The 26,801-nt window shown below is 42.1% G+C and overlaps 1 protein-coding gene across 1 annotated transcript; it reads left to right on the top strand.

The window, feature by feature from the left end:
- The first annotated feature begins 24,070 nt into the window (after positions 1-24,070).
- Positions 24,071-26,782, top strand: LOC118231465 (alpha-2 adrenergic receptor-like). The gene has a single exon (XM_035425275.1). It carries the CDS (start codon positions 24,692-24,694, stop codon positions 25,976-25,978), a length of 1,287 nt encoding a protein of 428 aa, XP_035281166.1. The 5' UTR covers positions 24,071-24,691; the 3' UTR covers positions 25,979-26,782.
- The last annotated feature ends 19 nt before the right edge of the window (positions 26,783-26,801 follow it).

The following is a 26,801-nucleotide window of genomic DNA, read 5'->3' as shown; positions in this document are numbered from 1 at the left end:
AATGATTGATTTTTTTCCCCTTCTGCTGATGAACCTTCAATTAAGTTTTCAACCGGCGTCAGTGGTGAAAGGAGAAAACATGCCTTTCCTGTGGCCTGCGGGCTTGCTCCTGCTGGGGCGCACACTAAAAAAGTATTTCTGGGCTGCGGTCCAAGTTAGGTTACGGCTGATTCACTCGGCTCCGATGGTCTGCTGAACAGTGCTTTCAAAAGTCATTTGCACTGCATTGATTCAGTCTGTTTCACTGCTGTGCCCTTCATTGAAGGGATCCAGTTCTCCCCGTCCTTCACGCGAAGGGGAGATGTTTTCATACAGAGATCATGCGTTGGTGTCGTACGGCCGATTGCATTTCTTATTGTTTTCATGAAACAACAACCTCACAGATCCAAGTGGTCTCCATAGGCGTCCAGCTTATGTGCACAGGTATGGAAATGACACAAAAAATGCTAATAAAATGGCACTGCTTGTGTGAGAGTTTACGTTAAAACACAAAAACTACAATCCGGCCTGGGCCTTTCTGTGCGGAGTTTGCATGCTCTCCCCGTGTCCGCGTGGGTTTTGTCCAGGTACTCCGGTTTCCACCCACAGTCCAACGACATGCAGGTAGGCTAATCGGAGACTTACCCGTAGGTATGAGTGTGTGAGTGAATGGTGTGTGATAGATTGGCAGCATGTCCAGGGTGTATTCCTGCCTCTCGCCCAATGCATGCTGGGATAGGCTTCAGTGCCCCCGCGACCCTGCCCAGGATAAGCGGGTATAGATAATGGATGGAGGAATAAAAACCACCTTATTGCCGTTGGAGGAGAACAAGATTCTCTGTGAAGCATGAAAGATGGCACTAAGAGAAGGTTCAATGCAATGGTTTCATTCGCCATATTTACAAGTTCAGAGCCTTGTTTAAAACTCAGAGGTCTTCAAATGCCACACTTCTTAAAATGTTTTTCACACGGAATACAAAATAAATCTTAAATGTACAGCTGCTATGGGGTTCTCCATTAGCAACAAGAAAAGCATGGCATTGTGGGGGAAAAAGTATCGATTAACTGATATTCAGCAGAAACAGAATCAAATTGTTGAACTGGAGACAAAGGTTAACAGATTTTCCAGAGCCAATGAGTCCTTTAATCCCTCCATTTTATCTGACCTTGTGCTAGCTTGACATTTCTCAGATTTAGAGTGTGCGGCTAACTTAAAGAAACAGCCTTTTAATGTGCCGTCTGCTCTGCCCTCCAGGTCCCCTCTTTCAATCTCCTTCAGTGGCTCGCAATGGTGTGTGTGTGTGTGTGTGTGTGTGTTCTGAAAGCACAAAGAGAAAGAGAGAAATCACAGAAAAAAATGCGAAGAGAGTAGGAAGTGTACAGTGCAATTCAACCTTTAGCAAACTTCAGTGGGAAAAAAGAAATACTGAAATGCTCTCATTTCTCACGCACCCCCATGAAATTATTATGTGCGGCACCATGCGGTTCAATAGCACATAATAATAAACAAGTGATCTGAAATTTGCAGTGAGTCAGATGCTTGCCTTTCCTCATTACGTTTGTAACTGGTGTTAAAACAAGCCAAAGAAGTATCTCTGTTGTTTACGATCATACACTGAGGAGGCAAGTCAGTGTACACACACGTACACACACACACTCACACACACACGCACTCTCACAACACACAAACTTTGTGCATCTTTTGGGGAAGTCTGTGCATATGAAGCTCAGATGAGAAGTGAAGTAAAACAATGGGTTGAAATTACTGGTGACTTTTTCATCTTTACTCTTTCCATAGTTTTTGCTGTCATTGCTGTTGGTAGATTTTTCCTTACTTTGATTACAAGTAGAATAAAATACCAAATATACCAATAAAATGCCATTGCAATTTTTGGAATTGATGTTGCAGTAGATCCCATTGTCTGTATAACCAACTGTTGATATTAAAGCATATATCTTAGAAGATAAATAAGCTATTACATAAATACGGTTGATAAATGAGGAATGTGATTCAGTGCAGATTACAAAAGAAGACAATTATGAATATATGCAAGGGGTAAACAGTGTGAGTAAGTGTAGGGGTAATGCAATTTCAGATGTTAGCCTGTGTCAATCACTGAAATCTAGAGGAGAGACCTAGCATACACCTACTCCACACTTCTCCTGGTATATTAATGACTACCACTTATCCCAGTAAACAAACAAATGAAAATAAGTGGGTATTGTGATTAGCATGGACATGTGAATGCACAGGGGAATTATGGGAAATATTGCACTCAAATATGTGTGGTGGAGGATGATAAATACATGCAATATTAGACTGTAGCCTGGATCCGAGGAACATTAATCTGCCGACTTAGACTTGCAGTTAAATGCAGATATTGATTATTTTCTTCACAAATGCTTTGGCAAGTTCAGCCATCGCTGAAATTTACTTGCCAAATTGTGTTTGGGAAGAAAGAGGCTAATGCTCGCTTTTCCAGTCCACTTGAAAAGGACAGCATGACCGAATCCAGAGCAAGTGTGTGCATCTACACCTGTTACAGATATTTACCTATTCAGATATCGAAAGTAATAATAAACTGTTTTACTGCCTACAGTCGATAATTCTGTACTCCTACATACACATAAAATAGCAGCTAATGTACTACTTATACGTATGAAAAAAATGAGTGGTTTTCATTAGTACACTTCAGATGGAGCCCGTTGGTTCAGCGTGATTGGAACATTTTCCTTGTGACAGCTCTGGGGGGGGGGGGGTTTGGGAGGGGGGGAGGTAAAGGCTGCTAACCCATTTCAAACACTCAAGGGGTAGAGCACTTGACACTGATGAAAGGGAAAAGAGAAATGAATAACCCTTGAGTAGCAGTGTAACAGCAGGGGAAATAATGCTTCAGTCTGGGTTAAACACGATCTCTCTATCTCCTCCTCCTCCTTCTCTCTCTCTCTCCTCCTTCTCTCTCTCTTTTTATCTTAACTTTGTCCTCAAGTAATCTTAAAGATTAGTACCAATACACTTGTCATTTACCGGTTTCAATTTTTAGAAAATTGAAATACCAACCAAAGAAAAAAGGTTGAGTCATAGGGTCAGAAAAAAACATTTCTTCCAAAGCAGTACAAGTGAACATTGTGCCTGTGATTTAGATTTAAGACCCTCTGTATCCTACCCTTTGAAAAATTTAAATGAAGTATAGCAGGAATAGAATGTAGATGTGTTATTAAGAATATATAGGAATAAGGCTACACCTCTTTTTTATGCTACATAAATTACATTTATCCAGATCTGATCTGAGTCTGGATAAAGCCTGGGTTGACTGGCATCTGTATAGGAACTAAATGTATATTATCTGGGAATGGGCCTTCTCTTGGCATCAATGTTCAAATGACAAATAGCCACCCATAATAAGCATGTGGGAGTTGCCATGCACAATGTTGTGAGCTGGTTGTCAGGTTGGATGGAACACTGAGTGCAGAAACTATGAAACACAACAGACTGAATATTCAGAACGTCGTAAATCATGTGTGAAGTATGACAACGGACACAAAGACGCTCAGAAATCCACTTTGTTAGCTGTGTTGAATACGAGCGTAAATAAGACGGAACGGTTCAAACGTCACGGCTGATCGCAGGTACAGAGCATCTTTAGGGATAAAATGGGTGCACCTGGCAGGGGCGTGTCCACAGCGGTGGATCTCCTCTGGGACCCATTACAGTCGCGGTGACATTGAGTGCATATTCGACGGTGCAGTTGGTTGCGTTGGGCTCTGACAGTCCACCACCAGCAGGGGGCGTGTCTCTGCACCTCTGGGTTTTGAGAAGCGTCCCGGTACGGAACAGGTCTGTGACAGCTTGGCTCTGCTTCTGCAAAGCGTCATTCGGCACCTCACCCGGGCCGGACCAGCGCCAATAGGCTCCGCCCACCCCAGGAAGATCAATGCAGCACTAAATCTGTGGAAAACAGAGGGATTTTAATTGCAGATTAGTGTGGGAAGGTCCTTCCTCCCTGCTGTGTTACACATGCAAATACACATTGGTAAACGTGCAGTGATTCAGCTTCCACAGGCCATTGTCAGGGCCTTCACCTGTGTAACTGTGATAACACATTACTTTTGGCAGCATGCAAAACATTTTTTTTTTTTTTTTGGTGGACTGTCGTCACATGCATTTCGATAGGCTGTGGCTTGCAGGCAAACAATTTCTGCTTCATGCGGTGCTATGGTGTGTGTGCAATCGCTCTCTTGAATGTTAGCTAATTTATTAGTTTAATTACTGAACGCAATGAACGGCTCGTTCATTTATTTAACATCAGCTACATTGTTTGATTAATTGTACTAGGGGTATATTAACTTGCAGCATTTTGCTACCCCAGTTAGGGATGTTTAATTACGTGCATACGAAAGAGAAAGAGCACGTTTATTATTTTGTGGAAATTGGTCACCAAGAGGAGACGCCAATGCATCGCCCCGTGCACAGACTTCTGGGTAATCCGCTGCGGCTCTTTGATAAAGAAACCAGGAAAGACAAGCTGCTGAGAAAGGGTTGATAACTGAGGGAACACACATCCTTCTGAGAAAGGGCTGATAACTGAGCGAACACACATCCAGTGATCCGCTGGTGGGCAGGTGGAGGAGAAACGCACTCGGAATAAATGGCCGGAGTCTGCCAAAGTGCATTGCTTTTTCACAGGCGGTGCGGTGCTTGCAATTTGCCGAACTACTGATATGCTGTTGATTATTAGGTGCGCTATATGACCAAAAGTATCTGGACCCCCCTTGGTCTGGGGCTGTTTTTCATGGTTTGGGCTAGGCCCCTCAGTTCCAGTGGAGGCAAATATTAATGTTATACCATACAATCACATTCTGGGTGATTCTGTGCTTCCCCAACAGTCTGGGGAAGGTCCTTTCCTGTTTCAGCATGACAATGCCCTCGGGCACACAGCGAGGTCCATATGGAAATTGTTTTGTTGAGAACGGTGTGGATGAACTTGATTGGCCTGCACAGAGTCCTGACCGAAACCCTATCCAGCAGCATTGGGATCAATTGGAAAGCCAATTGTGAGCCGGGCCTAATTGCCCAATCAGTGCACGACTGCACTAATGGTCTTCTCGCTGAATGGAAGCAAATTCCTGCAGCAGTGGATATTTGTATGATTGATTGGCAGACTGGAGGATTCCTGTGACAGGATGTGACGGGAGCAACCTGCCAACTCAAACCCTCCCTCCTTGAGGGACGCTGTGGCCAGTTACAGTAGTTACCACCATTTGGGGTTACCTGGCAACAGTTACCGTAGCACTAGCACGGTCAGAATAAAGGCTCCAGGGCAAGTCAGTAGATTGAAAACCTGAGCTTTAGCAGAAATCCCCACCTGGCTTATTTGTCAGTTATTTCTGTTTTCCCAGGATACTTACCGATATTAGCAGTCCAGTAACCACCCTGTCCCAACCATGAATTTACGAGCCTTTCAAAGCCATTTTAAATCCTGCAAAATGAAGCTATAAAATAATATACAGTACACAGGAATACCTGTCAATGATGCAATTGCTATCCAGCTGTAATTTATTCTGAGCCCTCTCCTACGCTGAGTGGACAGCTGTGTTGACGTAGGCGCCATTAAGCGACACCACAACTAAACCTGAGGTGTCCTAACCTTTTACTGCTGGGTTTGATGATCATTATGAACTATTGTTGGCGGTGTAACTCAGAATGAAAGGGGCGTGGGGGGGGGGGGGGGTGGAAATACTTCTAAGAGAGGACAAAGGGTCAAATTCATTTCTGGGTGTTTTTGCTTGTGCTCCTGCGCCGTTCGAAATGATTCATAGGCTAACTTGCCCCTTCGAGATTCGAATTGTCAAAAATGTGGGAGTGGGTGTGATTCAGTCTTTATACTTCACTGGCTCACAATGTGCATCATTTAGCAGATGGAGGGGAATTAGGTCTGAAGTGTGTGGCGCAGCAATAATTTAATATAATTGCATCAAGCCCACTCTTCTGGGGTCCGTGCAAAAAGGTCTCTGTTTTGTGTTACTTTGCTGGGAAAGAGGACGTCATAGTCCCATAGTCTCTCTGGTGTTTTTAAGTTTGGGGGGTGACTCAAGCAAAAGAAGAGGGGCTTCGTCCTCAACTTTCCACGCTGAATTTGGGGGCGTTGTTGGTTAAAAATAATTTGTGGTGTTTCTGTCGACAGCAGAGGGAAAAAAACAGAAGACGGACCGTCAGCTAGACAGCAAAATGTTCTGCATTAAATCAAATCTGACTGATCAAACATTTCAACCTATAACCACTTGTACAAACTCTGCTAGTGTTGAATTTACACTGAAATATTTTACGGTGTACATTTTATGCAGGAGTGGACCTGGAGTGGAACTTTCCCAGAATGTAGACCGAAGTAAAAATGCTGATTTTTAGCATTCTTGATAATCAAGGGGGGCTGAAGATGGAGTGTAATGCATGCGAGTAGCATAAATTCCCTCAAGTAATTACTTGGAGAGGCATACTGTTGCTAAAGCGTATATTCGATTGTGTCCAGTCCTGCAGTCTCAAACCATAAGCTTTCACCTCTATATCCCCCCGAAAATGCTGATAATCTAGGTTGCACATTAGGAGTTCATTACATTTAATGTGACATAAGAAGAAAAGGATCAGGACTTTGCCCTTTTCTATGTTTTATAATTACTACCAGCACTTACCTTTAATATTTTACTGGCTTTTAATCACAAGGACAGCGTTCCACTCCTTTGCTGAAGGAAGGCATGCCTAAAATCCTGTGGGCACTGTCTGAGTTACAGGCCCCATTTTGTCAGATGACAGGCCTATATCAGCCCACTGCAGCAGCTTGTGCTTCTTTAACCCTTTTTTTTGGGAACGTTTTTGACAGTATTCTAGAACTCCTCTTTTGATTGGCAGCTGTGATTGTTACATCAGCATTACTGTAGAGTGTTTAGTTAAGAACATTCTAACCACATAGTGCGCCACATCAAATTACAATAATATTACGAGTAATGAAATCCTTACCCGTGTCCACTTGGGTTTTCTTCTCTAAAGAATCTTCTGTCTAAAGCCAGTTTACAGTTGTGCACATAAAACCCCCTTTCTCTCCTCCATGTGCTGAGTGTGTCTGCCATTGCTGCCACTGGAACCTCTGCACTCCTAACATTTGCCCTGATCCAAACAACACTCTCCCCTCCTGTCATTCTCTCACCATCAAACTGAAATTATTTATTTTTCACATCTCTTTTTACAGACTTCATTGATTTCTCGCATTGATTACTTCCGGCATCCTCCAGTAAAAACAACTGTGGCAATGACTCCATGAAAAGGTGCAAATAAAGGCAGTAACTGTGCAGTAGAGTGACGCCCCTCGTCCATCACTAGTGTGTATTAGCCACCAGGGAGTGTGTCCTATGGTAGTCTTTTTGGCACTGCACATGCCCACTACATAAACAACCCACAGTGGGAACCCAAGGATTTATTTGCATCCTGCATTAGACCGCAGGGTGGTAATCTAGATGCCTCTGCTTATATGCTTATATTCAGCCATTTATAGGGAGTTTATAGAGGGCCGTGGCTGCAGGCTCACTAGAACTCTGTACACTGGACTGTCTTATTCTTATGCCACGTATCCTCTTCAGCTAATACACAACTGCGCTGCTCGGCTTGTGTTCCATTGTCTCAGGAGATTGAAAGACATAAAAAAAAATCACTGCTCTTACCACCACTGCTGCTTTACCTTGCTGTTGCGGCCCTCAGTATTTTTAATCTTTGATTTTTCTTCTCTACACACCTTAGCCTACTGATACCATCCTTGTCTAAACTTTTAAAATTGTTCAAATAATCTAGCTGAGGAATTGTGGCTTTGATATATAATACATGGATTGAGCCCTTGATCATCCAATTCATGTTATTCCATGGTAATAAAAAATAATCTCAGTTTTATTTGCTTTCCATTATTACTGATGGAACTGCGGTTTGACTTCAATACTGCATCTAATGGAATGACTGTAAAAAGGCAATATTGCAACAGGTGACTTTTTGATGACGAGCGTCCTGTGGACAGTACTTCTGTCGTCTCCTTCATGGAAAACAAACCGGTGTCATTTTTGGACAGAAGAGCAGTGCCTGCGTTTCTCACGCAGGTATGACTCAGTTCTGCTGGGCGCGAGTCTGCGCGTGCGGTGTCTGGACGATCTCTTTCACGTTGGAAACCGAGGCGCGTGTCTCAGGGACAGAGCCGGCCATCGTTTCCGCAGGAGAAAACGAGCTGCCTAGAGCTACCGCGCGCTCTTTCATTACTGGAACTGCTTCAAAATTTATTTTTCTTAAACACGATCGAGGGGGAATCGTTCAAATGCAATTTCCCGTGCACCATTCACGGGAGCCCTTTCTCGCTCTGTAACATTCTTGCATTGCATCGGCTCACGTTTGCTTTTAATTTATCGCTTTGCTCATTTTCAACTCCCTCTCTCTTCCACTCTTGTCAAAGAACGTATGATTCTGAATGGTATTTTCAGCTTTCATTTGATTATAATAAAATAATATTTGTTGCTAAGCTGGAATGCTAAAGCGGGGCCAAGGTCATCAAATTAAATTTGTTGGAAATGGTATCACTGTACAGGACTGCTGTTTTAAACCTGTTTAATACTCATATACAGCACTTTGACTTAGTGGATTGTGAAATTTCTTAACAGCAAACAATAAATTGTCCCCAATGGTCAATATACTTATTTAAAAAATGAGAAAGAATGGCAACTAATCTGAAAGCCATTTGTGAACAAGCGGATGCATTTCAGAGATGTGTATTGTATGTCAACAAGTGAACAATTATTCAGAGATTCATTAGGAAATGCCATCAGCTATCCAAGGGAAGAAATAATTTCTCATTCCCCAATTTCTCACTTAAAAATAAAAAGGATAATTGTCTATGTTCCTTTTTTTAAAAAGGTTGTGCTCTTAGTGGTTGCTTTTCTTGTGTTTTCTTTGGTTCCAGGAAGTTGAATAGCCAAAATGAAACAATGAGTCATGCCCGGAGGATAATGGATTGAATTAGAGGAAGAAGAGTGGCTTGTGTTTTAAAGGGCTGAGGACAAACATCCGCAAAACATTCACAGTCAGTGGCGATGGCTCTCCGCGCCGCTGATCCATTACTCTTCGGATGATGCCAGACTGAAAGGCTGAGGACAGCACACAGCTGCTTGTTGTTCTGAGCTGGCTGTTGGCTTTGTTGCAGTTGCTCTTAAACTGCTTGTCAGCGAAAATAACCTCAGACACATATGCACACATAGAGACAGACAGCTGCATATGCACACACACACCCACACACACATATGCACATGCACGCACACACGCACAGATGTGGACACACACATACACACATGCACACACACACATGCACACAGACACACACGCACACACACACATGTTTGTACTGCTATACTTGTGAGGACTTACCATTGACTTACATTCATCCCGTAACCTCTAACCCTAACCCTAAACTTAACCCTAACCCCAACCACTACATGCCTAACCTTAACCCTAACCTTAACCTAATTGTAACCCTAACCCTAACTCTAAGTGCTAACCCTAAAACAGCCTCTTGAACTTGTGGGGACCAGCAAAAGGTCCCCACCTTGCATAATTTTCCTCATCTTTCTATCCTTGTGGGGACATTTGGTTCTCACAAAGATAGTAATACATGCCCATGCACACACACACACACATACACATGCACACACACATACACACGCACACACACACACACACACACGTACGCACACACATGCATATATATTTCAAGATGGGCTTGAGCCTTAATAGTGTGGTTATGGTAAAAGTTCAACATCTATAGAATGCATCAGTTGTAATAGTGTTTTAGATGAATTATTCATCACTAGACATTCTTAATCTCACAGAGAATAATAGAATAGAGTCAAACAGCCTTAATATCACTACAGGGAACAGTGGCTTTAATAATCAAAACTTTGAAAACATCTAAATGTCTCTTTTGGGAATGGTGCTTCAAGCATTTATTTGATTAGAGAAGGGACAAAAAAGGAAATGATGCATTTCCCCAGAGATTTATCTGACATTGCAACAATGGTGCGTTACCACTCATTTTCACAGATACACAAACATCTTGAGATAAAGCAAACTGTGGAAATTAGACTACAGGGTTTTTGGGCATACTTAGTGAATTCATTTGCATTCCAGAAATGAGAGCTTTTAATGATACAGGCCCAGATTCATATCAACATTCCTCCTCAAATGAGACTCCTTATTAAACTGTTTGCCAAATTAATTTAGCCATTTGCTGAAATCATGGAAAAGCATCATTTTATTAACAAATAAATAAATTCTTGAAACCTACAAATAAATAAATGGTTAAATACTGACCATTATCTATCAATAAAGCAATTCCCAGATATAAAAAATTCCCAAAAATATCAGACAAGCTGTTGTGTTCTGGATGGCCTGAGGGGGCATGGGGGGAGCGCAGGGGGAAGCTTGGTCCGGGGAGGGGGGGGGGGGTGTAGTTGCCATGTCAGAAGATGATAAGAGCTAGAGCTAGCAGCTGGGCAGCATCCCTGGTGAGGATGGGTTTCTGATGGACCATGCTCAGCTGATGTCAGTTGCCCCACAATCGGTTGCTTAGAAGAGATTCTATATAATGCTCGCGAACAAAATGTTCAGATGTCACAGGAATGCTGTCTGTTAATGGCAGTGAAGTGTCTATCTTTCATTGTTTCACTGCCATTCAATGGCGAATGTGAACATAGTGGTATTCATAATTAGTTAAATGAATCTGTCGCAACAATAGCACTCCATTAAAGAGATAATGTGACCGTCTCCCTATTCAACAGGTCTTCCACTGCAAAAAGGTTTAATTTGCTCTAAAACTTACTCTTAATTTTTTAAAATTAAGAGCACTATTCAATATCAACCTCTGTTCATTTTATATTGAATTAATTAATTGAAGTTTTAGCAAGTGCTCTGAGGGGAACAGAGAAATATTAAAGTGCTGTGTCAGATCGCGGAGCGGTGGTGCAGATGGCGGAGCAGTCTCACCAGAAGAGCATTTCAGAGAAAAGGAAAGTGGTGATTATTAACCTGGGAGAGACAAAGAGAATGAATGATGACCTAGGAGAGAGAAAGAGAGGATAAATGATTACCTGGGAGAAAGAAAGAGAGAATGAATGATCCAGGATGAACTCTGTTCCAGCACCATGGACAGCTCCTGAGATCCTCATTCTTAGAACTGGACTTCTGGTCAAATTAACCCTTTCACATCTAAAAGCTTAAATTATATTACACTTAAATGTTACATAATATGTACATTTATGAAACCTGTCTGTTCACGTATCAAGTTTTGTCTCTAGTGTAGTCAAAACAAAGTCCTTACATTCACAATAAGTGCTCTCCCCTTCATTCGTTTCCAATTCAACCCCCCAACAGTCATATGAACTTCAAGCATGCAAAGTTCAATTTTAAAATGTGGAAATAAAGTTTTTACAATTGTAAGTACGATGTAACAAAGTCGTGTAAACTGCATATGTACTTCCTACCTATAAATTTTGCCACGGTCTGTCATGTTTTTGATGACAATCAGACGAGGTCACTGGCCCACCATGTTGAATTCTCTGTTCTCATCATGACACTGTTTTGTTCAATAAACCAAAAAAAAAAAAAAACCTTGTTCATTACATATGTGGTGAAATATCAGGTTGATTAATGGATGAGGTTTTTAAGAACTCACTTTCGCATTCAAATTACAACAATAAGAGACACGCGCTTGTATAAATGAAAGCTTAATAAACTCGATGAGATCAACCGGAAAAAACAATCGGCGGTAATGTGATTCATGGCCAGCTCACCCCCTTTGCTGAAGAAGAAAACCCATTGAAACATCTCTCAGGTGCAATTCACTTGCTGCTCAATTAGTATCTCGAATGTCTTTTCAAACCTGCGTGATTGCAATTTACCTTCGACAAAGGCAACACAGTGGCAATTATGTACAGGTTGACGTCAATAGCCCTGCTGTTTCATCTTAAATTGTATTTTCAGAAAAAAACATCTTGAAGTGAAGAAACAGCATAGAATATGTTCGTTTTCTGCCCATTTATATTCAAGCAAACGGATCATGAATGAATTGATTGAAATGTGGCAAAAAAGACAAAAAATTGTTTCTTTCTCAAATGAAAGTGCCAGTAGTCTCACTCACATATGAAATGTTTTTACCACTTTTTGCCATGCAAGTTCATTTACATCCCAGGAATATTTATAAAACAACTGTCTCCTGGCAGTTTTGGCAATATGAGTGACAGAGACTGCCTTCTGCACCCTGAAACTGTGGGACCCGGTTCAAATCAGTAAGGGGGTGTAATTTCAGGTGTGACTGAGAGGCAAATGAATTTAGGTAATCCATAACCTACTGATATTACATTTGGACGTGTGATTCATTGATGTGCAATGGAAACAGGCATAGCCCGATGACTGAGTTGTTTCTACATTTGCTTGGGCATTCCAGCAGACTCCAACAGGTAGCTGCTCAACCTAAAATACATTCCTGATGGAGACCAGGGGCCTCATTTACAAAATACTCTTACAATGAAATCACATCTTAAATAGTGGCCATATCCCATATGGCCGCACAAGTTCTGTCGATATATATTTTACGTAATATAGGACAGCAGTAGTAATATATGACACACAGGACCACCTACATGCTGTGTACCCCCCCCCCCCCCAAAAAAAAAACTCCAGTCCACATTTCTCTACCAAATAACACAGTGCAATTCACATGAAGAAAAAGAGTGCAACCTTCTAACAGGAAAACACAGTTCATGCCGAAAGCATACATTTCTTTTTTCAAACAGTTTAGATATTTAACGATCAGCAATTAATTTTGGAGTCGCCAAGCAGAGTCTGTCACCGAGATTGCAAGTCTGTTGGGAGGCCGCGCCCGTTTCCTGCGAATATAGTACCTATTACCTGCTCCATTGACCCCTCTCTGTAATGGGAACCTGAGGACCCTGGGCAGTGAGGAGGACAGATACGGCTCCCTATTTCCAGCTTAATTACACAGGTCTGCCAGACTTCATGAATTACGGGAGAAACGTGCGCACTTATACACGATACGCACTTATTTATGGGGTCCACTGAACCTGGGGATTACCCAGGAGTACACTGGCAATCAGAATGGTCACATACCATCAGTCACCTGACGGACTGTGCAATCATGGAATTGCTAATGGAGTGTGTTTGTGTGTGTGTGCACGTGTGACATAATTATTTATTAATATCTATGTAGTACTTATAAAGATGCCATGTAATGCTCATGAAAGAGTTATATTGCTCTTATGAAGGACCATTCATACAAAGTGTTACCCCGTTTTTATGAAGTTTTGTCTGGTTAGCAACAGAGGGACAGAAGACACCACAATGCCTGAGACTACAGCCTTCCTGTCTTGCCTGTGCTTTCTTAGGACATCTTGAGTGTTTCAGAACTGGATTCATTACTGGCTATTGATTTCCTTTTATTCTACAAGTGTAATTATTTCAGGCAGGCGAGGTGAGAATGTTCCGGCGGGAGAAATGAAAGATGTTGCTACCTAATGGTGCGGTAAAAAGGATTAAAAAAAGCAATATCAGCGCTAATGTACAACAAATGATGTTATAACTTAAGACTGCACTGCAAGTAAGGGATACCATTTCCTAAGTTGCCATTTTTGCTGTACAAAAGATTTGTGTAAATAAAGTAAATCTAGTCAATTCAAGAAAAAAACTGAGTGCTTCAATTTCCAGTCCCTCACCCCCCCCCCCCCCCCACACACACAAACACACACTTCATCATCTAACAATGGGAAACTAACCACAACATCTCATTATTCCCAAAATATATTTAATAACAATGACGATGATGGAAATGACCAATTAGAGTGACTTCCCTGGCTGATTTTTCATATCAGATGATGAGTGCAGTGATATGTGATGTCTTTACCCATGCCATTAGGGTCTTTAGCATGCAATAATGCTTTGGAACTGACAGACAGAAGTCCCCCAGTGCGTGGGAGGAGCGGGCCAAACAATAACGGGAAAAAAAGAAGAAAGATTCCCCTAACATCCCGTAAACCCAAGCTACAGGCTCATCTCCAATCAGGACGCAGCGCACGGTGATGCCTCAGTACATGTGGCAGATTTGGCACGCCGTTACATAATTTTGCAGGTTGAGTGATAATCTTCCGAGGGTAAAAGTAAACTTTTTTGATAACTTTAAATTTTTCCGGGCAGAGAGCCAAAGCAATATTTTCTCCCGGTGGAACAGACGCAAATCGCATCAGTGGTACTGCAGAGAACAAAAAGCTGGGGAGTCCTGCATCGCTCCAAGCGCGAGATATAATTGGCTTCATATTTCCTGTGGGAAAGGCTACACCTCTGGTCATGTAATTCTCGTATGTGAATTACAGCTGGATGGATAAGCATTAATAACAAAAGACCAGCTGATCTGTGCTACACCAAAGGGAATCCATTGCATTTCCATTGCATTTGTTTAACCCTCCTGTTCTGTTCATTTTTTAGGTACAGCAAAAAATGTTCCCGGGTCAATCCCCATACAGGGGGGGTTTGCAAATACATGAAATGAACCATTTTCATTTAAAATGTTGATTACACTAATTAAGGCCAGTAGAAGAAGTTTCATACTGAAAAAATAATTTTAAGTATTTTTCCTAGATTTTCAAACTTTAAAAAGGGTCCATTTGACCCGCAACATAACAGGAGGGTTAAGTTCATTGAAAAGTTTCACTTATTCATTTCTCAGAGGTTTTGAATGATCTTATATAATGTGCATTTGAAATGGTCTAAATGTATTTTACTGATGTTTTGCAAAATTTCAAGCAATAATGAAACTGTGTTCAAGAACAAAGTGCTGGTATTTATCAGATTTTTTAGAAGTATTATTTTGTTTGTATAGTGGGAAAAATGTTGGAAACAGCAAATGTGCACTCTTGGATTGGCTAAGAGAAATAGATGCTCATAATCATGATAATCATGTAATCAAATTTGCGCAAATTGAATGTGTTACCAGAGGTTACTACAGACAGAAGGAAGGAACAATTAGCGTCATATTCCATTTATGACAATTTTCCGCCTGCCACAGAGGTGCAGAGTGAAATGGGCGTCAAATTTAATTTGAAAAAGGAAGGTTCGGCTGGTATCATTTTCCAGTCAAGACTCCGGTAAGCATTCACAGATGTGCATTCCAGAACAAACCGTTTCAATTTCGACACGTATTTCAGGAAACCGCGACGCTGTAACTGCCATTTTCCCACATTCACGGTGTGCCCCAAGAGGGAGGCCGCTCTGTCAGACAGTAAGAACAGCCTGCGCATTTCTCATTCAAACAGAAACAGGTCATCACAATATTGCTTCTGCTTATGTTGTTTCCGTTTTCACTTCTGGTGAATATGTGCTCTTCTGATGATTTCAATGATTAAAGGATACGCTGTAGTGCCTTGGCCAATATTACACGCAGCGTAGTGCAGAGAACGCTCGAGTATTACGGAGAAGCTGAAAACAATACATCTGTCATGAAATCTGACATGGCCTTCAGCTGTCGATATTCCCCGGATCATTAAATATGATATGACCAGAATGACATTAAGCAATGAAAACAATCAGCTGTGCAATCATTGTGAACAGGTGGCATATTGTACTGTATGTTGCAGTGGGTATTGCATAGCAATAGATAAGTCCCAGGGGAACCTAAGATGCTCAGTTCTTCATGTGTTTCTCTGTGCATGTAATCAAAAGAAATAGGGGCAATTTAGCCCAGTGTCATTTTTAATTACAAAATCAATTTAATTTGGTCAAAATAAAATAAAAATCATACTCAATAGCTTCACACTGATAACAGTTGTTCCATAAATGAAGGCACATTACTACATCAATTTTGGTATTGCTGCATTTTATAGTATGAACTTTTCAGTAACATGAATAATTCATTTTTAATTTGTTGGGTCGCCTTCACCTTGCTTTCCCAATTAAAAGTTACGATAAAAAATTAAAAACATAGTGTATTTATTTTGTAGTTATTCAAAGCTTTCCCTTGATAATTGGCCTGAGTAATTGTATTGATGTAAAGTATTGTTCTGAGACCTTTCTGGCCTTTCTTTTCTGTGAACATTTTAATCTCCCCTCGTGTTTTACTAATGGCTTTTTTATGAACTCATTGGTGGTCCATACTTCTGCAGGGTTTCTTAAAAATTGCTTTTGTTCTTGTAGTCAAGGAGATTAAATGTGGAATTTCTGTGTGGAAAATTGAATCAAATAATTACATTTTCCACACAGAAATGACATCCAGTCACACAAAAAGAATGAAAGTTTTGGTTTGGAAGCTCAGACAGCAAATGGGGCAGCAGCTGCGGTAAAGGGGGCTATGTGCTTTATGGGAACAGAGAGAGACTCATTATCAGTGGGGCTCTATAAATCTGAGGTGAAAAATGATGGCTTTGGTGGCTTAATGGGGCCGCAACGACCCGCGGGACGGGTCGTCCAATGGCGGACGGACAGGATTCGCTCAAACATCGAAGGGTGACAAATAGCGGCTGCCGGAGGAGGGGGGGGGGGGGGGGGGGGCAGGCGGGCGTCGGCGGTTGGGGGAAGACGCTGCGGAACACAGCGTCCCGTGTGTGGAGAGAGGCTTTTTTTTACGAGACGGGATTGATTGCGGTTGGGACCCTCGGTGATGGATGACATTTCGGTGGTGTGTTCTCCCGGCGCCGCCCCCCCTCGGACCGCGCGCTTTCATTTGGCGGAGAAAGCGGGTGTGGGGCCCCGGGACCGCGCAGAAGCGCAGTGACTGTCAGGCAGAACGACACACCGGCTCACCGGGGGGAGGCCCTTTCTTCTGCTCCAGAACAGGGGGCGGGGGGCGGGGGGAACCTGAGTACGCTGAGCAAACAAAGGGAAACGTCTCAATATCTGAGCGACGCTTTGGGGAAGAGTTGTCACAGACCTGCGAGCAGAGCCGGCCGCTGGTATAAACTCTCGACGCCGTCACTTAGGGCCACAACCACCTGTGGGTCGCACAATTCCCGTTTTTAATGTTTTCGTTTTTTGAAAAAAAAAAAAATTTTTATAGTGTGATATTTACAGGGTGGGAATAGCTTTTTCGATGCTGTTGTTCTTGCACCGGGTTCCCCAGTCGCACTTAAACCCAAACCCCCACCAGTTTGCGATTACTCCCCCCCCCACCCCGAACCCCACGTCCACAATCAGTTCCTCATCCACGTTTAGAGCCACCAAAACCCTGATGCTGCCTCTGGCTTCTTGGTAGCATGTAGTTCAGCATTAATACATTCATAATGGTTGATGAAAGTCATTTTAAGACAAATTAATAATACACAACCAGTAGACAAAGCCGAGCAGACAGAACTATTTGTCTCAGCGCTGCCACATTCTGAAATCTTTATTTGCTGAAAATGCAGCCTGGCAAATATTACTTAATCAGAATTCATTTTCGCTTGCACGTTCAGTAAGAAACACCGGTAACAAAGTCAACACGACCCAGGCAGAGCACACATTCCGTTTTAATATTAATTAAGTGCAAATTTGCCCTTTGATATGCATGAGTGAGTATCGTAGAAGAAATACAAGGAGGCAGAATAATTTGTCACGGTTGGAAGAGCAATATTTGGTGTGAAACACAGAACAAAGGAAGTCTAGTTGGTAGAGACCATTCTTCAGATAACGGAGAGCACACTTCAGGTATTTATTTTATTTCTTTTTTTTTAGACAGGCTTGTTCTCTGTAAAGTGTAATGGCTTCATTCTTTGGTGTGGTTCTTGAAAAATAAAAAGGTCAGCCTTGTCTTCCTGAGAAGTGGTGGACTGTGGATAAACACGCAGAATGTGTGTGGACCAACACAGACACAGCAGTTGGGAAACAGAGAAGTATGTGTGTATTTCTTTGTGTGACTTCTATATACATACGCAATGCAGTGTTTGGGTTTATATGAGTCCAAAAAGAAATCACATGTACTCCATATGAGGTGATTTAGCACTGAACGTTTGACTGTGTACTGCAGGATTTGTGTATTATATAGATAAAAAGATGCTACACTAGCTCTGAAAAGCAATGAAATCCCAAATTTTTTTAAGGGGAACTCTTTCCTTCATCCCACTGTACAACCAATAATCATTGTAATAAAAAAATAAATAAAGTAAAACACGATTGCCAGCAATTCTGTACTGATTAGGTAATATCTTCAAATCAGACAGTTATAAATTGTTCTCAAATTAATATTTGAGATAATATGAATTAAAACATTTATTCAGTCAAATTCTCACTAGACAAGCTCCCCACGAGCTTTTAAAATATTTACAATTTTATTAATAATTTGCCTTTGTAGAGAATCAATACCATATTTGTTTAATAACCTTCGTCTGGCTGATTTTAGTCCGGCTGATTTTCGTCTGGAAGGTCAATTGCACCCAGTTAAACAACACTTCAGAATCATTTCTCGCTTTGATTTATGCTCTGAAGAGCAATTACTCATCTCAGATTCAACTTGGGACTCAAAAGGCACCGCAGTCAAAGGATCTCTTTTCTATAGAGTTCCATCTATCAATGCCACATCTCCACAGCAGCCAAGAAGCAGGAAGTTGCTCATCTAGTGATAACGCTCATCTAGTGATATTTTCTTTAAATTGGCTAATTAAAATAAATTCATACAGCATGCTATGAGCATCATTAACTCAAACCTGCATGATAGTGTAGAGTAGCTGGAAGGTAAATGGATAGACATACCAAGAGGCAAGTGTTCACAGTTACCATGGAAGGGACATCTGAAATGCACCCCTTAGGAACTGTGACCCAACGCCAGCTTGACACATCTCACACTATTATGGGATGCAGTTAGCAGCTCTGAGTCTGTTTCCCATGGTGCACCATGGTGCTGAGGTTCCAATGTCTGAATAATGGAGGCTGCTGCAGCAAAACTTTGAGTTTGTTCACAATTTATGAAGTTGTCCTTGGAATGTTGACCAAATACTTTCTTATTTTTTCTACTTTTTATACACACATTGTTTTGTTTTATTGGTATCCAGTGACCTTGTTCCTCTGTAACAGAGTTTGTCTCCTGCAGCATTGTTTCTTGCTGCATTGCTTGGCGTAATTCAGAGGAAGGTATATCTCCTTGGTTAGAATTGCTACAGTATGACATTTACGACACACATTAGATCCCATGTTAGGTGACAGGTGACACCAAGCAATAATGGATGCTTTCAGTCACACCAAATGTACTCTGACATGTTCTGTTACAATATAATGAATTTATAATGACTGCAGAAATATAGAGAATATCACAAAGATTTTTTATAAAAAATGAAAAAAGTTAAATTCTCTATGCAGAACATTATTCATAGTCCCTAGAATCTGAGTAATTATTGATATGCATTATGGAAAATAGCACACAGTATGTGTCATTTAAAAATCTGAGAAAGACACCAGACATCTCAACAAAGCGCCCTCACTCTGGAATTCAGCATTCAAACGCTGTACTTCCAAAACCCCCTGTGGGTCATCATGACACAGACAATACACAGCTTTGATCCCCTGAGGCAGCTGTGATCAGTCTTTCATCCCTTTAACCCTTCAAGGTGGGAGACCACAAATATGTGATTAGAACGTTCTTAACTGAACATTCTAATGCTGATGTAACAATCGAAACTGGTAATTGAAAGAGACGGAGTTCTAGAACTATGACTTTAAATTTTGAAAAAAACAAAAAAAACAACCTAATCTTCAATGGGTTAATTTACCTTTCCAGTCCCCTGGACTGGAGTCTGCTGCTATTGCAAACACGACTGGAAGAAACGCAGCAGGCCGGGTGTCCATTCCAGCTTCCAAAGCAAACGGAGGACGAGCTTCAAGGCTTCGTGCCTCTCTGTGACAGAGCAGATAACTCTGGCCTGATGCTGAGGTCTTATCACGCCAACGCTAACGCACAGCTAGCTTCTCAAAATCACATCACAATGCAGGCAGTTGAGCAACAGGTGTGCCTGCCATCAAAAAAAAGGGCTTAAATGCTTTTACACAAATGTAAGATGATTCAGAATGCAGTCCTACGTTAATATTCTGCCAGTGTATTTGACATGCCGTGACATAGTTGCCTTCTTAGTCACTCTAACAAAATAATAAATAAATAAACAAGCAGTGCCTAATCAGGTCTTTTTAATACGTACCCATGTTTCTCTGCATTCACTTATGACACTCCAGTGCCCGAGAGAGGGAGCTCTCTAAAATCAAAAATAGACTCTTCCAAGCACTGTAACGTGTCAAAACAGTCATTTATAAACTTTGTTGAAAGTGTTACTTGTTAAATTTCATGACTGGCTCATTACCTTTCCGTGCTTGCATGAAAGTGATTTGCTTGTTCCAGTTTTCCCACAGCTGTTGCCTGTGTTCTGTTTATCCCTATTTAATTCCGTACCACTGTAATGTAATCGCTAACCTGCAGACGACGCGCCACCTCTTGTCTGAAGTGGAATCTGTGCGTAACGCTCTCAGGCTTCGGAAAAGTAAACCGCGGGCGTCTGCAACGCATGCGAATGAGACTCATTGTGCTGGGTGGACCCAGGTGGGTAGGCTTCCACTGGCTTATCAATTACACAGGAAAGAAGAACTAATAACAAGCCCAAATGTAGAAAAAAAAAAAAACACCACTGTGCATTAATTTAGTAAAGAAAACGCCATCCGGCATTAGGACGTGATTTCCATTTTAAGAAAGACTGAGGAGACGGTAGTTACTTGGGGTAAGAGGTTTGTGAGTTTGGGCAGAGCAAACAGGTTTGTATAATAGAGCAGAGAAGAAATGCTCTCTAGCCACATGAAATGGAGTCCATTTTTATCAGTGCTGAGCCGTTACATTCCACGGACCGGGTACTGCTCCATCTCACATTCTCAGTCATTTCACAAAGTAATTTTAACTTATTAATTTGAATTAAAAAGACATCAAATGTAAATTTTTTTTAAATCTCTGTAGCATATCGTGCTTGTTGACACACAGGATGACACATTATTTAAAGGGGACAACAAGTGTAGATCTACACATAGATGTAACTCAGTGTGAAAGTTCAGCGGGTTTTGTATTCGCTGTCTCTACCTCAAGATATCGCCTCCCATCTTAAAGCATACACTCAATGCAGAAAGCCCTCTGGCATTACCATTAACACTGTGCGGATTGGTAAGAAACCAGTGTGCTGGAAATTTTTTATCGAGAGGCTATATATACCAAATGCAAAAGACTCTACAGCCCCCCCCCCCCCCCCGACAAACACCGATTTAATTAAAAGGTTGACCCAGCTGCATAATGCAGAAACCTTATACAATTACTGGGCCTTTTTTGTGTGTGGATGTACTTGGCTTTCCCCAGTAGGTCAGCCCTGCTGTGCTATCGGTACGATAATAATGTGATAATCCCACAGGCCCCCTGATAAAGCAGCTTCAGAACGAACTAGGCCGCCGCTGATCCACGCGTTACTTGGCATGTCCCGCGTTTTTCGGCGCTGTTCCAAAGACGGCGATCGTGACTGATCGTGCGCTGCCTTCATCGCACCAGAGCTGTCATGTCTGACTGACGGTAACGCGGCATCTGCCGCTCTGCTCGACTGTGGCCTATGAGTCAGGTGACTTAGCACTGTGGGTTCGCACCAGACCATAGACGTTTATGAAAAAGCAGCAAGCCGCTCAAAAACAAAAACGTGATACATTTCTCTGAGCTTATGAGGCTGTGCTTGTTTTGTTTGCAATCATCAACTTAACAAAACAATTTTGAAACTGAAATACTCATCAGTTAATTTAGGCCATGATATAAAAAAATGATGCCGTTCGACTTCATAGCTTCTGTGACAGATTTAGACCCTGTCATTGAAAATAGCATAGCTGTACTGTCTAAGTAGCTCTGAAGAACATTTGCCCTGGGCATCTCCACTGCTTGAATTAGGATTAAATTACAGTTATTTCCATACTTTTGAGTTTTCCAGTCTTTAAGATGCACTGGTCTCATTCTGTTTTATGTACTGCCACTCCTGCACTACAGATGCTGAATCATCTCCTTCCAACAATGTCTTAAGTGGCAAGAGCCTGGAGGACCCAGTTCTCAGTACTCCAGAATCCCATTAGATGCCTGAATAGACTACATTCTAATTGCCTTCCTGAGTGTCACTCTCGAAAATGCTAATCTTAATATACCTGATCTGTCTCTAGCTTGTAAATACCCCCAACAACTCAAAACATTTCATCTCAGTCTCTTTTTAAGGGTCAACATTTTTTGACCACATTGACTCATGTACTGGGCAGCACCAGAGGGCAATGCAAGCTGCTGCAGGGGAGACAGTGAGCGACCGAATGACCAGAGACGACCAGAGACCGAATGACCTGTCATTCGACAGGGAAGCAGGGGCGACCATGCTGACCGAAAGCCCTCTCTGATTGGCCCGTGTCATGGCCAGTCATGCACTTCCCTGGGGGACAGAGCGTACATGGGCGTAATTCTACCCAGGCAACTGTGTGTCACGCCTGCTAAAGAGCACCATATACGCCAGACTCACAATCCCAAAAAAATGGCCGAGGGGCAGCTTCACAGAGGGTTTAGCTTCCCGCGACTGTTCAAACAGTCACACAGAGTAGTGTGGGATTCACAGAGCCTTCACAGGACATCATTCCCTTGTTTTCATGATACACAAGCAATTTAACACACGCTTGTTCATTTTTGGGGGATTTTTCTGCAAATATAAGAAAATCAGGCGAATGAGGTTCATTAAGCATTCCAACTAAATTGACAAAAAAGGCATGCACTAACTGCTTGGTGCTATTAATGAAATCATAAATAGGAGCAGTCATTGATTCATTGCAGAGCTGGTGAGCTGTACAATTATAATGGCAAGGGGGAATCACACCTGTAATTATAGCATGTGTAACTAGCCCCCAGAGCGAGACATCATCAACCCACTGGGTCTGTCTAGTCAGCTTACCTGCTGTTTGATCTTCAGCAGGAAGGTCTGCAGGGTCAGTGTATAATTGGTTGTATAGCGTTGCATGAGAAGAAAGTCAGTTGGCTGCGGAAATGAAATAATTTTAGAGAGCAGGTAAGGTTCTTCCCGAATCACTCTGCCTTTTAAAGGGAAATAGATTCCTGCATGCACCTTCACAGACTGCCATTTAAAGCTGTGTGTCAATTTGCCACAGATGTACCTCTACCCTTCAAGAAAAGCTGCCAATATGAATATCAAATTTAAAAAATGTGTATAACATGCTAGCCAAAGAACATCACCGTGGCCTTGTCTTATTCATAATTAATGGCCATCTGTAAGCCATTTATGCGAGCAGTAACGTGAACCCAAAAACACCTTGAGGGTTTAATAACCTAATTTAGTTCCATTTACCTCCCATTTGTCCTCCAGGGCCTGCCTGGCATTCACGACTCTTTCACACCAGAGAGCATTTCAGCAGGATGTGCCTAACCACAGAGCAGATGTCATTTCTGTTCAGGCATTCACGGTTCGTTCCTCCTTGTTGTGCTGAGTCTTGTGTTGAATTTCAGTTAATTGCTGAGTCATTACACACGCACGCACACACACACACACAGATAGGGATAGAGAGAACGAGATAGAGAGAGATCATTACTTTATGAAAATGCCGAAACAAATGCTTCCCAGAGCTAGCTTCCAAACTCTGCCACATTGGTGAGCTGCAGAGAGTGGACCTAGTCAAAGCTCAACTACTTCAAGAAAAGAGTAAAAGAGGATACAATAAACTGTCATTTAAATGAATATGCTTTCATTTCAGTGAAATATTATATCACACGTCCCTCCTTTTAGTGTTGCAAATATGGAATGACACAAACGTGTCATTTAAAATGAACTGAGGCTGTAACCTCAGAGATGTGTTAATCTGTAATGCTACAATACTGACCCCCAGTGTGCAGCATTTATGATGACCGTAAAGTAAGAGGACTTAGCACAGGTTATAGTGCTAGTGTAAACTACATGCTACCATCTGTTCGCCATTTATACACACACGCACCCGCACACACACAGACACACAATTTTCTTATCGCTCTCTCTCGCATCCTCCGTCACTCTCTGTATTTGTGTATGTGCGTTTGTGCGTAAATTAGAGAAATGATGTATAAAGTGATTTCACCCACTTTTACGCACCCACCCAACCACATACAATTTATTTACAATGTTGACGAACAGTAACCATAGCAAGAGATGTTTTAGACATTCTATGTGCCAGGGGCGGTGCAGGATTTAGTTGCGAATAGCACGTGGGTATCGCGATCCAGACAGGACACTGATGAGCCGCGAGAGGAGCGCGCGGGGAAGCAAGAGCAGTCTCTCGAAACAGAGAGTCGGTTGAAGACGCGCGGGGATGTACGCGTAAAGAACCTCAACTCCGAGATTAATGGACTAAATGCGTGGCTGGATGTTCTTTTTGTAAAGACGTGCTATCCTCGTTTGGTTTCAATGAAGTCCGTCCCCCGTTGAGAGAGGTGACACCAACTCAGTAAAAATAATGAACAGGTAAAAACGGACACTCAAGACTGCAGGAGCGCCTCAGACATGTGGGATCTGGGGACTCCAATTACGGATAGTTCCGTGATTCTTTACTGAATAAAACATTCTGGGATTAAGGCGAGATAAAAAAGGGAACAAAATGGATTCATACAATTCCAGCGGAATCGGCGCGTCCCTGGTTGTCCCTCCAAATTCCACTCACCCTGTGGAAAGTAGATACTCCTTGGCTACAGTGGCAGGTCTCGCAGCGCTCGTAAGCTTTCTTATTGTGTTTACTGTCGTCGGGAACGTCTTGGTTGTAATCGCTGTATTAACGAGTAGAGCGCTGAAGGCACCCCAGAATCTGTTTTTGGTTTCTTTGGCCAGTGCAGACATCTTGGTGGCTACACTGGTTATGCCATTTTCCCTGGCCAACGAACTTATGGGCTATTGGTTTTTTGGGAAAGTTTGGTGTGGTATTTATTTGGCATTAGATGTCCTATTTTGTACTTCGTCTATAGTGCATCTGTGTGCTATCAGTTTAGATAGATACTGGTCTGTAACACAAGCAGTTGAATATAATCTAAAACGGACACCGAAAAGAGTTAAGGGCATTATAGTTATAGTTTGGTTGATATCCGCCGTTATATCCTCACCACCGTTAATTTCAATCGACAGTAATAGTGATAACGCTCTTAAACCGGAGTGCGAACTGAACGACGATACGTGGTACATTCTCTCCTCCAGCATAGCGTCGTTTTTTGCACCTTGCGTTATTATGATATTGGTGTACATCAGAATATACCAAGTGGCCAAAACCAGAACGAGACAAATGTCAGAGAAAAGGCCGGGGACAGACGGCTCCCCCCAGACAGAAAACGGACTAAGCAAAGGCACCTCGTTAAAACTGAATGGTGAGAAAGAAAATGGGCACTGCCCGTCCATGTCAAACGAACAGAAACCCCCGGAGAAGGACGAGATCGACCCCGAGGAGAGCAGCTCGTCGGAGGGAAAAGGCAAAAAGCCTCGGGACAAGGGCTCCAGGAAGGAGAGGAGGTCCAGCCGGAAGAACAGCTCCCTGTCCAAAAACTCGAGCCGGATTTCCCGGGCCAGCAACAAATCAATCGACCTCTTCACCTCCCGCCGAAAAAGGAGAAACATGGCATCGCGCAAGAAGGTGTCCCAGGCCAGGGAGAAGAGGTTCACCTTTGTGCTGGCCGTGGTCATGGGAGTGTTCGTGGTCTGCTGGTTTCCTTTCTTCTTCAGTTACAGCCTCTATGCGGTCTGCAGGAAAGCCTGTGAGATTCCTGACACGCTATTCAAGTTCTTCTTTTGGATTGGTTACTGCAACAGCTCTCTGAACCCTGTCATTTACACAATATTCAACCAGGACTTTCGGAGAGCTTTCCAGAAAATACTCTGCAAGTCCTGGAAAAAATCTTTTTGAAATCAGTTGCGTTTGCGATCATTGATCCCTGATTTGACAGGTTGCGCCACTGAAAAACACTACTTGTTGGCATTTTATATTTCCTTTGGCCTTGAATTAATCATAATAAAAAAAATTCTGAACACACAAGACATTTATTAGGAATTGTTTATGAGCGTTTGTATTTTCTTGCGCAGGTGAAAGGATAGACGATTAGTTTTCACAGTGCCCTGGCAGTTTTTCTTGTAAATGACCCAATTGTGGAGTACACCACCAGGCTGGGAGAGAGGGAGTGCCAGGAGGTGTGTTCATCTTATGGGGCACTCCCAGTATCACACACATTTGTCTTTGTTTTTCATGGTATAAAGATTATTAATGTGCAAGGCTTCTTTTTATTTCCTTTTCCTTTTTTCGTAGGTTGAAATGTCTGGAACCACATTCTAACCAAAGCAATGGCAGCCTGTTTATCAAGCTAATGTAAAAAAAAGAAGAATTTCTTTTAAAAAACATAAGGGGGACATAGCTTTATAGAGCATCATATGAAGTGTGTGTGTTCTCTTGCTGTGTCTGTGAATTGCTGAGTGGACACGAGGGACTGCAGCTCAGAGAAGAGCGGATGAAGAGGGCTGAAATGTTTTTACTGTGCAGTTAAACATGTTATTTATGTAGCAAGAAGGATCTTTATTTTGCACTGCAAATGCTAACACAAAATATTTGAAAAGTATTTCATTGGGAAGTACAAGTATCTCTATTTAAGCACTGCTGTTCTGATATCATTTCCTGTCTGTAATCCTCAAGTAAAGACTATCATTCTATTAATATTCAGAACATGGTTTTTGTATTT

Source organism: Anguilla anguilla, chromosome 7, assembly GCF_013347855.1.
Source record: "Anguilla anguilla isolate fAngAng1 chromosome 7, fAngAng1.pri, whole genome shotgun sequence".
Lineage (NCBI taxonomy): Eukaryota > Metazoa > Chordata > Actinopteri > Anguilliformes > Anguillidae > Anguilla > Anguilla anguilla.
The sequence above is the reverse complement of the archived record's forward strand: the minus strand, read 5'-3'. Positions and strand labels throughout refer to the sequence as shown.

Coding starts and splice junctions, on each gene's coding strand:
- LOC118231465 (XM_035425275.1), top strand. CDS start 24,692: ATGGATTCATACAATTCCAGCGGAATCGGCGCGTCCCTGGTTGTCCCT.